Here is a 13319-nt window from a genome sequence, read left to right as displayed (position 1 = left end):
AGGATGGTTTTTTCTATAGAAAAAATTTCCTCAGGTCCCTGAGGATGGTTTTTTCTATAGAAAAAAAATTCCTCATGTCCCTGAGGATGGTTTTTTCTATAGAAAAAATTTCCTCAGGTCCCTGAGGATGGTTTTTTATAGAAAAAAATTCCTCAGGTCCCTGAAGACGGTTTTTTCTATAGAAAAAATTTCCTCAGGTCCCTGAAGACGGTTTTTTCTATAGAAAAAAAATTTCCTTTGATCTGAAATTTGGTCGACACTTTTGTTTTTTTAATCCAGTTTAAGGATCGAGTTGAAATTTTAGTTGTGATCTTGACTAGAACTTTAGAATTTTTTGCTCAGAGATGCGAGATGTTGGTTCTGAAATTTACCGGTTCTGTGTTATTAAGCTCAACTTTCTTCACACTCGTATTTTATTTTATTTCTGCAAGATCTAGTTTCAGTCTGCTTGTCGAAACCCCATAGCGACCTATTTAATAGTATTGCAATATTACGCCTAAAAGTATGCACTATTTTTTAGTGATAATAGTACAATTTTAAGCAAAATATATTAAAGAAGACAGAAGTGACAATCAGCTGTCTTTTTACTTTCTTTAATTTAAATAATAGGATCTACTCATGAAATTTAGAAATTGCACGTTTTCTAAAAACAGTTTTGAATTATCCTATTATTCACTATTTTCAATGAGATTTTACTTTCTAACAACAATATTGTTATTGTAAAATGGTTAGCTGATATCTTCTAATATTAAATAATATATCGTCTGCTCCGTCGGAAAAGGTCGTAAGTCCCTCTCAATAAATTTTTCAGGAGGAAGAAAAAACATTCCAGCGCTTTCTGTATTAAAGATTTTATTATGGTGGTAAAGGCAGAATTCTTCATTTATTTATTCCGCTTCAATACCTGTACTTTGTTTGATCAAATTCCGTCGCGTTTGGGAGATAATTGGATGTCTTTGGACTTACGACCTTTTCCTTGTACAGTTTTGTATTTTTGTAGGGACTTACGACCTTTTCCTACAATTTACGGACGTTTTTAAAATAAAATATTTATACTTTACAAAACAATGTGGAAAGGGTATTATAAGTTTGTTTTGTCCAATATTCGTGTGACATCGCGAAGTATTCGTCGTAGACCCCCTCCCCTTGCCATTTTTTCATATATTAACGAGATAAAGCGATCTAGCTATGTGCGTCCATCCATCCATTAACAATTGTAATAAAAATCCAGGCCTCAATTTTGGACCGATCTTCACGAAATTTTGTGGAGAGGTCGGGTTCCGACCAGAAGTAACCCCATTAGATTTTGGTTATGATCGAAAGGTTTGAAATGGACCAAATCCACAATTTTTTCGCGACTTTGTAGCTGCCCTGTAAATCGCAGTAATATTCCGACCGGAGCGACATTTTATGAATGACTTTTGTTTAAGACAAAGAATAAGCTTGCAATTTAATATGGTGATGAGATAATTATTAGCGGGTTTAATGGACCAAAACTTTTGTGTGAATGTTTGTATGTTCCGCAAAGACTAAAAAACGGCTGAGCCGATTTTTTGAAAATTTCAGAGAATGTACAAGGAACAACCGAGGTGAAAATAGGCTTTATATTTTTTTGAATTTCGGAGGGGGCGGGTTACACCTGTGCCCTATTTTTAAATGTGCTATATATATAACACTTACAAACTATTCCGTTTCCCCAATCCTGGGTATATATTTTAGCAATAAGACCCGACCACTCCCACTTTCTTAAATAAGCTACAAATCAATGGAAATACCAGATGGTATGCATAACGATGCTTTGGTCTTTTTGGAAAGCAAGTTTTTAGATTAGAAGGCAACATATCGATTGCTACAGTTTCATCAGGTATATAAGATACATTATAAGAAGGTGGACACAGTCGGCATGTCTCAAGTCATCAGTTATTTGGCGGTATGTTAAAATTGCATAGCGACACCAACATTTCTGATGATTTTTATACCCTCCACCATAATATGGAGGGTATAATTAAATATGTCATTCAGTTTGTAACATATCGATATATTCAGTGGAGACCCTATAAATTATAAATATTCTTGATCAGAGTAAAATTCTAAGTCGGTATAACAATGACCGTCTATCCGTCTTTTGAAATTAAGATACAGCTCGCAATTTTTAAGATAGATCTTCGTGATTTAGTATAGAAGTTTCTATTACTTCTAGGATGTTTGGTATTGACGCCTTCATATAGCCCCCATAGAACGGTACCTCCCGATTTCCGGTATTTTGAAGGTGTGGTCTCAATATTCCTCCGAAATGGCTGAAATTTGGTAGTTTGTCTTCGTTGGGTGTATGCAACTTTCCCCCAGAAATTTTTTGGTATAGGCCCACGCCTTCGTATAGCCCCATAGAACGGTACCTCCCGATTTTCGGTATTTTGGAGTTTGTGGCCACAATAGTCGACCGAAATGGCTGAAATTTGGTATTTATTCTTCGTTTGAGGTATAAAACTTTCTCCCATAAATTTGTCTATATAGGTCCACGCCTTCATATAGCCCCATAGAACGGTGCCTCCTGAATTTCGGTATTTTGAAGGTTAGCCACGTTGTTTTACCGAAATTGCTGAAATTTGGTATTTAGTCTACTTCATAAACGAAAGGAAACTAATTGAAGTAAAATTTAATACAACTCATGATGGAGGGTATAACAAGTTCGGCTTGGCCGAATTTAACGACGTTCTTACTTGTTATTGACAGTCACTTGAATATCCCAACTAATAATTAGACAGTTTCAAGGACCAGCAACGTGGACCGATTCGGCTAATATTTAATATAAAACATGACATGTTGTACTTACGACCTTGTATTTTGGCCTTATGACCTTTTCCTTCAATTAAATTTCATGATTAATTCCGTTAATGTACGTGGTTTCTTAGCTACATTGTAATCCCAAATAGTGTTCTTTTTTGTCTTCCCAAGTATTTCTGCCCCAACTCCCTGCATCTTTTGTTTTTTCTGCAAACCATGTAGAATCTTCAGCATTTAATGTCTTCCTGCGTTTAGGAAGTTTATCATCAGAGCTTTCAGAATCACCGTGAAAAACATTGAGAACTAGACCCATGACACCATCGTTTAATTCCATAACAAATTCATACTGCTCTTTGTTAGCAAAAATCATGATGTCTTCTTAGTTTAATAACATTTCAATCAATTATTATTTTAGAATCATTTAATAATATAAACATTGCACTTACCCGTCCGTTAGAAGATATTACTTTATTGAATTCAGAATACAAACTAATCTCGTTATGTGAATAAATGTCCCTAGAGAAACCACAAATTACCAGTTGATAAAGTTAAGTAAGATATACGACAGTAAAAACAGCAACATTTTTTTATTTTTTTTTTTAAATTTTTCAATATATGAGGTATTTGAACACATACAGCATCCCAATTTGTATCAATGAAAAGGCCAGAAGTCCATCTTTCATAATCAGTTCGCTTATAGGGGAAAATAGATTTCAAATGTAAATTTTCGTTGCAATATAGAATTTATCACATTTTTGTTGAAAAGTTTGGTCCACAGGCTCCGCCAAATATCATCCGATTATCATCCAAAGGTGTAGGCTAGTTCTTTATATTGTACCCCAACCATGGATGACGTTAAACATTATATCTGAACTACATTAGCTGTAGTATTCTTTTAAAGTATACATTTTCCTGTGGACTTACGACCTTTTCGTACTCAAATTTGTACGTTTTGTGGACTTACGACCTTTTCCGACAAGGGAAAAACATTAAGAAAAACGCGACATACTACCATTTTCTTTGTATCATACGACGTGTTTTGACTTGTACTATCATCCTGTAACAAAAACGCGATTTCCAAAAAAGTGGACTTACGACCTTTTCCGACGGAGCAGACGATATGGCGTAGTAAAGCTGTCATCAAGGTTCAATTTTCAGTTTTCCCAGCTTATTAGGGTGAATAACAAAAATTTTAAGACGCGGCTTTTGTAACAATATTAAATCTCAATTCACAACCAAACTCCTCCACATAACAAAAAATTATTTCAATTTCACTTTAGGTGGGTGAACAAATTTCCAAACTTCTAATTGCACTTGTGTTTATTAGGGTGTCTCGAAAAAAGTACCATTACTATTTTATACAAAGTTGTTGAAAATTGATACCCCGTATTAACACCGAAGCTTTTCATTAATCACCATTCAATATTCTTTCTATCAAAAGAAGAGTGAAATTGTACGAGACCTGGCAGTCGTAATTGAATGGAACATTAACTACAACAACAAACAAACCAATTAAATATTAAAAATAAAATGTATATCGAATCACGTTCATGTTATCTGTTAAGCGTTAAGCAAATTTGTGATCATTAACCTTTGAAAAAACTGACTGATGACTAGGAGAAATGGCGGTGTCTTCTCTGCAGGGTAAGAAAAGGGGGGGAGGAAAGCCTTGAATAGACCAGCAATTTCATTATAAGTAGAACCAGCAATTGTTCAATAACTTAAATACATCGAATAAGTCCAGTCGGTTACGGTGACGGTCACGGTTATAATTTTTTTTTGAAGAAGCAATCGAACGATAAAAGAACGCAATGAACAAAATTACCCATCCTGAAACACATCCCGTTTGGTTGGGAATAGAATATTTTATTAATATTTTAACACAAATCTGCATTGGATTCGTTACAATCTACATGAGCTGGCTGTGTCTGCGCACTGGATTAGCAGGAACAGCATTGCATGCGTGGTTGGGAGTCATTGGGGTAAGCATAACAAGATAAAAAAGACCACAAAACGGGGACTTTAAAAAATACGATTTTTTCTATAGAACGGTTTTTTTTCTATAGAAAAAATTTCCTCAGGGACCTGAGGATGGTTTTTTCTAGAGAAAAAATTTCCTCAGTTCCCTGAGGTGGGTTTTTCTATAGAAAAAATTTCCTGAGGTCTCTGAGGACGGGTTTTTTCTATAGAAAAAATTTCCTCAGGACCATGAGGACGGGTTTTTTCTATAAAAAAAATTTCCTCAGGTCTCTGAGGACGGGTTTTTTCTATAAAAAATTTTTCCTCAGGTCCCTGAGGATGGTTTTTTTCTTTAGAAAAAAATTCCTCAGGTCCCTGAGGTGGATTTTTTCTATAGAAAAAATTTCCTCAGGTCCCTGAGGATGGTTTTTTCTATAGAAAAAATTTCCTCAATTTGCTGAGGATGGTTTTTTCTTTAGAAAAAATGTCCTCAGTTTGCTGACGATGGTTTTTTCTATAGAAAAAATTTCCTCAGTTTGCTGAGGATGGTTTTTTCTATAGAAAAAATTTCCTCAGTTTGCGGAGGATGGTTTTTTCTATAGAAAAAATTTCCTCAGTTTGCTGAGGATGGTTTTTTCTATAGAAAAAATTTCCTCAGGTCACTGAGGTGGGTTTTTTCTACCGAAAAAATTTCCTCAGGTCCCTGAGGATAGTTTTTCCTATAGAAAAAATTTCCTCAGGTCCCTGAGGACGGGTTTTTTCTATAGAAAAAAATTTCTCAGGTCCCTGATAATGGTTTTTTCTATAGAAAAAATTCCTCAGTTTGCTGAGAACGGTTTTTTCTATAGAAAAAATTTCCTCAGGTCGGTGAGAATGGTTTTTTCTATAGAAAAAATTCCCTCAGGTCCCTGAGGTGGGTTTTTTTCTATAGAAAAAATTCCCTCAGGTCCCTGAGGTGGGTTTTTTTCTATAGAAAAAATTCCCTCAGGTCCCTGAGGTGGGTTTTTTCTATAGAAAAAATTCCCTCAGGTCCCTGAGGTGGGTTTTTTTCTATAGAAAAAATTTCCTCAGGTCCCTGAGGATGGTTTTTTTCTATAGAAAAAATTCCCTCAGGTCCCTGAGGATGGTTTTTTCTATAGAAAAAATTTCCTCAGGTCCCTGAGGATGGTTTTTTCTATAGAAAAAATTTCCTCAGGTGCCTGAGGATGGTTTTTTCTATAGAAAAAATTTCCTCAGGTCCCTGAGGATGGTTTTTTCTATAGAAAAAATTTCCTCAGGTCCCTGAGGACGGGTTTTTTTTATAGAAAAAATTTCCTCAGGTCCCTGAGGATGGTTTTTTCTATAGAAAAAATTTCCTCAGGTCCCTGAGGATGGTTTTTTCTATAGAAAAAATTTCCTCAGGTCCTTGAGGATGGTTTTTCTATAGAAAAATTTCCTCAGGTCCCTGAGAATGGTTTTTTCTATAGAAAAAATTTCCTCAGGTCCCTGAGGATAGTTTTTTCTATTGAAAAAATTTCCTAGGGTCCCTGAAGATGGTTTTTTCTATAGAAAAAATTTCCTCAGGTCCCTGAGGATGGTTTTTTTCTATAGAAAAAATTTTCTCAGGTCCCTGAGGACGGTTTTTTTCTATAGAAAAAATTTCCTCAGGTCCCTGAGGATGGTTTTTTCTATAGAAAAAATTTCCTCAGATCCCTGAGGATGGTTTTTTCTATAGAAAAAATTTTCTCAGATCCCTGAGGATGGTTTTTTCTATAGAAAAAATTTCCTCAGGTCCCTGAGGGCTGTTTTTTTTTCTAAGAAAGAATTTCCACAGGGAGCACGTTTTTTTATAGAAAAAGTTTTCTTAGTTCCCCGAGGACCGTTTTTTATATAGAAAGGATTTCCTCAGGTCCCTGAGGCCAGTTTTTTCTATAGAAAAAAATCCTCAGACCCCTTAGGACGGTTTTTGTCTATAGAAAAATTTCTTTAGGCCGCTGAGGACGGTTTTTTCTATAGAAAAAAGAATTCATCAGGCCCTGAGGACGGTTTTTTTCTATAAAAATAATCCTTAGGCCCCTAAGGACGTTTTTTATAGAAAAAATTTCTTCAGGTCCCTAAGGACGGTTAATTACCTTAAAAATCACCTTCTTTGTGTGAAATGTCCCCATAATTCCCCTTATAATTGTCCCCTCATTATTTCCCCCAGTTCTCCTGCCTCATGGCTGAGGGTATTATGTGTCATTACAAATACAATGTATTAACCATGAATCACAGCCGAACTGCAAAGAACTATCTGCATGGTATTCTACAAATATTGGGTGGTGGATGTGGTATTGCGGCGGCTCTTATCAAATGTATACAACATGACTTCAAGTTCGACAGTATCCATGGGAAGCTTGGTAAGAATCAATTGATGGCATTTTGAAGTATACCCTGTTTTCATACCTTCTCCTTCCGCTCTCTCTCCCTCATTTAGGTTTTGCTGCCTTCATACTGTGCTGCGTCAGTTTGCTGTCTGGATTTACAGCCTTCTTTGCCAAATTTCTGAGGAAATGTGTGAGTCCTCTCTGGACTAAGACGTTCCACAACATCTTGGGTATTGGTACCTTTGCTGTGGGCCTTACTGCCCAATATTATGGCTTTGATAAGGGATTCTTTAGCCACAGCTCACCGTCGCCAGATTTTACAATTCTCATGCAAGTCATAACCCTGATGATATTGGTACTGGCTTGCTGGGGCCCACTGCAGTCGTTGTTTCAGAAAATTTGCAGCCTTTGTGGAGGAAAATAGAAGTTATGAAATTGATCTCTCGAATGTAAATCAAATGTAGGATAAGAAAAATTAGTTAAGAATAAAAATGTAAGCGATAACTGACCTCATTTTGATTTTTTTTATTGCGGGAACTCAACACTCCATCACCCCCTTTTTGGGCATTTTTAAAAGCTGTTCTATATATCCAACAAAATTTTTTCTTAGACCAGTCACCGCTTCATCATTCTTGGAAATTGAATATATTTCATCTCTCTCCTATTCAACTGTAAAATGATCGAAGACCCCCAATCGAAGCATTAAAACTATGAACAACGTATTCGTTTTTCCGCCGTTAGAAACAAGTCGCAGACGTTTCCGCAGACTAGATATCGTCACTTGGACAGCTTAATCTAGTTAGGCCTGTTATGTTTACACATCAACACCTACCGATCAAATAACTGTCAATTACTTTTCTATTTTATCAGTTGGTCTGTGTTGTTGTCAGATAGGCGGAGGTATCATATATGTTGTTGCTTTTGCAAATGCAACAAAAAAGTTCTGAATGAAATTGGCCATTAGTTGAACAAATAGAAAAATGAGGAAAGAGGTGGCCAGTGATGACTTAAATTTTCCCTATACTTACACTTTCCCTCAGGGACCTGAGGAAATTTTTCAATAGAAAAAACCCACCTCAGGGACCTGAGGAAATTTTTTCTATAGAAAAAACCATCCTCAGGGACCTGAGGAAATTTTTTCTATAGAAAAAACCATCCTCAGGGACCTGAGGAAATTTTTTCTATAGAAAAAACCATCCTCAGGGACCTGAGGAAATTTTTTCTATAGAAAAAACCATCCTCAGGGACCTAAGGAAATTTTTTCTATAGAAAAAACCATCCTCAGGGACCTGAGGAAATTTTTTCTATAGAAAAAACCATCCTCAGGGACCTGAGGAAATTTTTTCTATAGAAAAAACCATCCTCAGGGACCTGAGGAAATTTTTTCTATAGAAAAAACCATCCTCAGGGACCTGAGGAAATTTTTTCTATAGAAAAAACCATCCTCAGGGACCTGAGGAAATATTTTCTATAGAAAAAACCATCCTCAGGGACCTGAGGAAATATTTTCTATAGAAAAAACCATCCTCAGGGACCTGAGGAAATTTTTTCTATAGAAAAAACCATCCTCAGGGACCTGAGGAAATTTTTTCTATAGAAAAAAAACATCCTCAGGGACCTGAGGAAATTTTTTCTATAGAAAAAACCATCCTCAGGGACCTGAGGAAATTTTTTCTATAGAAAAAACCATCCTCAGGGACCTGAGGAAATTTTTTCTATAGAAAAAACCATCCTCAGGGACCTGAGGAAATTTTTTTTATAGAAAAAACCATCCTCAGGGACCTGAGGAAATTTTTTCTATAGAAAAAACCATCCTCAGGGACCTGAGGAAATTTTTCAATAGAAAAAAACTTACCTCAGGGACCTGAGGAAATTTTTCAATAGAAAAAAACTTACCTCAGGGACCTCAGGAATTTTTCTATAGATAAAGCCATCCTCAGGGACCTGAGGAATTTTTCTATAGAAAAAACCATCCTCAGGGACCAGAGGAAATTTTTTCTATAGAAAAAACCCACCTCAGGGACCAGAGGAAATTTTTTCTATAGAAAAAACCCACCTCAGGGACTTGAGGAATTTTTTTCTATAGAAAAAACCATCCTCAGGGACCTGAGGAAATTTTTTCTATAGAAAAAACCCACCTCAGGGACCCGAGGAAATTTTTTCTATAGAAAAAACCATCCTCAGGGACCTAAGGAAATTTTTTCTATAGAAAAAACCATCCTCAGGGACCAGAGGAAATTTTTTCTATAGAAAAAACCATCCTCAGGGACCTGAGGATTTTTTCTTTAGAAAAAAATCATCCTCAGGGACCTGAGGAAATTTTTTCTATAGAAAAAACCATCCTCAGGGACCTGAGGAAATTTTTTCTATAGAAAAAACCATCCTCAGGGACCTGAGGTAATTTTTTCTATAGAAAAAACTGTTGTAATGTGAGAACCTCCACGATCAGTTCGAACAACACACAACACACATAAGCAATAGCGATCAGTTCGCAATGTGTGACGCACACACAACCCTTTGTAAATATGTATGTAAATAGTAGATTCGTTCTTAGACTTAAGGGTAATTGTGTAGTGTGTAAGAGAACAAGAATTCACTCGTAATAAAGCACTCAACGAAGCAACACATCGTCTTTCATTTAGCGCACAGCAGACACCATCATCCACACAAGAATAAGTTTCAACAAAAACCATCCTCAGGGACCTGAGGAAATATTTTCTATAGAAAAAACCATCCTCAGGGACCTGAGGAAATTTTTTCTATACAAAAACCATGCTCAGGGACCTGAGGAAATTTTTTCTATAGAAAAAACCATGCTCAGGGACCTGAGCAAATTTTTTCTATAGCAAAAACCATCCTCAGGGAACTGAGGAATTATTTTCTATAGAAAAAACCGTCATCAGGGAATAAAGGAATTTTTTTCTATAGAAAAACCATCCTCATACCCTGAGGAAATTTTTTCTATAGAAAAAACCGTCATCAGGGAATAAAGGAATTTTTTTCTATAGAAAACACATCCCCAGGGACCGGACGAAATTTTTCTATAAAAAAACATCTTCAGGGACCTGACGAAATGTTTTCTATAAAAAAACATCCTCAGGGACCTGACGAATTTTTTTTTTCTATAGAAAAAATCCTTAGGTTATTGACGAAATTTTTTCTATAGAAAAAAAAAACCATCCAAAGGGAACTAAGGAATTTTTTCTATAGAAAAAAACATCCTGAGGATGTTTTTTTAGGTCACTGAGGATGGTTTTCTCTGTAAAAAAAATTTCCTCAGGTCCCTGAGTAGGTTTTTTCTATAGAAAAAATCGTCCCAGATCCCTGAGAACTTGTTTTCCCTGAGGTAGGTTTTCCTATAGAAACAATTTTGTCAGGTCCCCTAGGTGGGTTTTTTCTATAGAAAAAATTTCAATAGAAAAAATTTCCTCAGATCCCTGTGGATGGTTTTTTCTATAGAAAAAATTTCCTCAGGTCCCTGAGGATGGTTTTTTCTATAGAAAAAAATTCCTCAGGTCCCTGAGGATGGTTTTTTCTATAGAAAAAATTTCCTCAGGTCCCTGAGGATGGTTTTTTCTATAGAAAAAATTTCCTCAGGTCCCTGAGGATGGTTTTTTCTATAGAAAAAAATTTCCTCTGGTCCCCGAGGAATGTTTTTTCTATAGAAAAAATTTCCTCAGGTCCCTGAGGATGATTTTTTCTAAAGAAAAAATCCTTTGGTCCCTGAGGATGGTTTTTTTTCTATAGAAAAAAAATTCCTCAGGTCCCTGAGTATAGTTTTTTATACAAAACAAAATTCCTCAGGCCCCTGAGGATGGTTTTTTTTTATAGAAAAAATTTCATCAGGTCCCTGAGGATAGTTTTTTATACAAAACTCCTCAGGCCCCTGAGGATGGCTTTTTCTATAGAAAAAATTTCCTCAAGTCCCTGAGGATGTTTTTTTCTACCAAACAAAATTCCTAAGGCCCCTGAGGATGGTTTTTTCTATAGAAAAAATTTCCTCAGGTCCCTGAGGATGTTTTTTTTCTATAGAAAAAATTTCCTCAGGTCCCTGTAGATGGTTTTTTCTATAGAAAAAATTCCTTTGGACCCTGAGGATGGTTTTTTCTATAGAAAAAAATTTATGGTTTTTTCTCTGAGGTGGGTTTGTTCTATAGAAAAAATTTCCTCAGGTCCCTGAGGTGGGTTTTTTCTATAGAAAAAATCCTTAGGTTATTGACGAAATTTTTTCTATAGAAAAAAACCATCCAAAGGGAACTAAAGAATTTTTGTATAGAAAAAACCATCCTGAGGATGTTTTTTTAGGTCACTGATGATGGTTTTCTCTGTAGAAAAAATTTCCTCAGGTCCCTGAGTAGGTTTTTTCTATAGAAAAAATTGTCCCAGATCCCTGAGAACTTGTTTTCCCTGAGGTAGGTTTTCCTATAGAAACAATTTTGTCAGGTCCCCTAGGTGGGTTTTTTCTATAGAAAAAATTTCCTCAGATCCCTGTGGATGGTTTTTTCTATAGAAAAAATTTCCTCAGGTCCCTGAGGATGGTTTTTTCTATAGAAAAAAATTTCCTCTGGTCCCCGAGGAATGTTTTTTCTATAGAAACAATTTCCTCAGGTCCCTGAGGATGGTTTTTTCTATAGAAAAAAATTTCCTTAGGTCCCTGAAAAAGGTTTTTTCTATAGAAAAAATTTCCGCAGGTCTCTGAGGTGGGTTTTTTCTATAGAAAAAATTTCCTTAGGTCCCTGAGGATGGTTTTTTCTATACAAAAAATTTCCTCAGGTCCCTGAGGATGGTTTTTTCTATAGAAAAAATTTCCCTAGGTCCCTGAGGATGGTTTTTTCTATAGAAAAATTTCCCTAGGTCCCTGAGGATGGTTTTTTCTATAGAAAAAATATCCTCAGTTCCCTGAGGATGTTTTTTTCTATAGAAAAAACCATCCTCAGGTCCCTGAGGTGGTTTTTTCTATAGAAAAAATTTCCTCAGATCCATCAGGTGATTTTTTTTCTATAGAAAAAATTTCCTCAGATCCATCAGGTGGTTTTTTTTTCTATAGAAAAAATGTCCCTAGGTCCCTGAGGATGATTTTTTCTATAGAAAAAACTTCCTCAAGTGCCTGAAGAAGATTTTTTCTATAGAAAAAATTTCCTCAGGTCCCTGAGGTAGGTTTTTTCCATAGAAAAACTGTCCTCAGGTCCCTGAGGATGGTTTTTTCTATAGAAAAAATTTCCTCAGGTCCCTGAGGATGGTTTTTTCTATAGAAAAAATTTCCTCAGGTCCCTGAGGATGGTTTTTTCTATAGAAAAAATTTCCTCAGGTCCCTGAGGATGGTTTTTTCTATAGAAAAAATTTCCTCAGGTCCCTGAGGATGGTTTTTTCTATAGAAAAAATTTCCTCAGGTCCCTGAGGATGGTTTTTTCTATAGAAAAAATTTCCTCAGGTCCCTGAGGATGGTTTTTTCTATAGAAAAAATTTCCTCAGGTCCCTGAGGATGTTTTTTTCTATAGAAAAAATTTCCTCAGGTCCCTGAGGATGGTTTTTTCTATAGAAAAAATTTCCTCAGGTCCATCAGGTGGTTTTTTTTATAGAAAAAATTTCCTCAGGTCCATCAGGTGGTTTTTTCTATAGAAAAAATTTCCTCAGATCCCTGAGGATGGTTTTTTCTATAGAAAAAATTTCCTCATGTCCCTGAGGATGGTTTTTTCTATAGAAAAAATTTCCTCAAGTCCCTGAGGATAGTTTTTTCTATAGAAAAAATGTCCCCAGGTCCCTGAGGATGGTTTTTTCTATAGAAAAAATTTTCTCAGGTCCCTGAGGATAGTTTTTTATACAAAACAAAACTCCTCAGGCCCCTGAGGATGGTTTTTTCTATAGAAAAAAATTTTCTCTGGTCCCCGAGGAATGTTTTTTCTATAGAAAAAATTTCCTCAGGTCCCTGAGGATGGTTTTTTCTATAGAAAAAATTTCCTCAGGTTCCTGAGGATGGTTTTTTCTATAGAAAAAATTCCTCTGGACCCTGAGGATGGTTTTTTCTATAGAAAAAAATTTATGGTTTTTCCTATAGAAAAAATTTCCTCAGGTCCCTGAGGTGGGTTTTTCTATAGAAAAAATTTTCTCAGGTCCCTGAGGTGGGTTTTTTCTATAGAAAAATTTTCCTCAGGTCCCTGAGGTGGGTTTTTTCCGTAGAAAAAATTTCCTCAGATCCCTGAGGTGGGTTTTTTCCGTAGAAAAAATTTCCTC

The 13319-nt window shown here is 35.8% G+C and overlaps 2 protein-coding genes across 25 annotated transcripts in view; both read left to right on the top strand.

Moving 5' to 3' along the window:
* The window catches only part of LOC141393858 (uncharacterized), a 48186-nt gene that overhangs the window by 26582 nt on the left and 8285 nt on the right, over positions 1-13319 (top strand). The window lies entirely within an intron of this gene.
* On the top strand, positions 87-7601 carry LOC141393862 (uncharacterized). The gene is made up of 3 exons (XM_073967447.1): positions 87-4766; positions 6929-7121; positions 7199-7601. The coding sequence occupies exons 1-3, from the start codon at positions 4596-4598 to the stop codon at positions 7510-7512; spliced, it is 678 nt and encodes a 225-aa protein (XP_073823548.1). The 5' UTR covers positions 87-4595; the 3' UTR covers positions 7513-7601.

Source organism: Musca autumnalis, unplaced genomic scaffold (genome assembly GCF_047663935.1).
Source record: "Musca autumnalis isolate F117 unplaced genomic scaffold, ASM4766393v1 scaffold_2, whole genome shotgun sequence".
In the NCBI taxonomy this organism is placed as follows: Eukaryota; Metazoa; Arthropoda; class Insecta; order Diptera; family Muscidae; genus Musca; species Musca autumnalis.
This window is presented reverse-complemented; position numbering and strand designations above follow the sequence as displayed.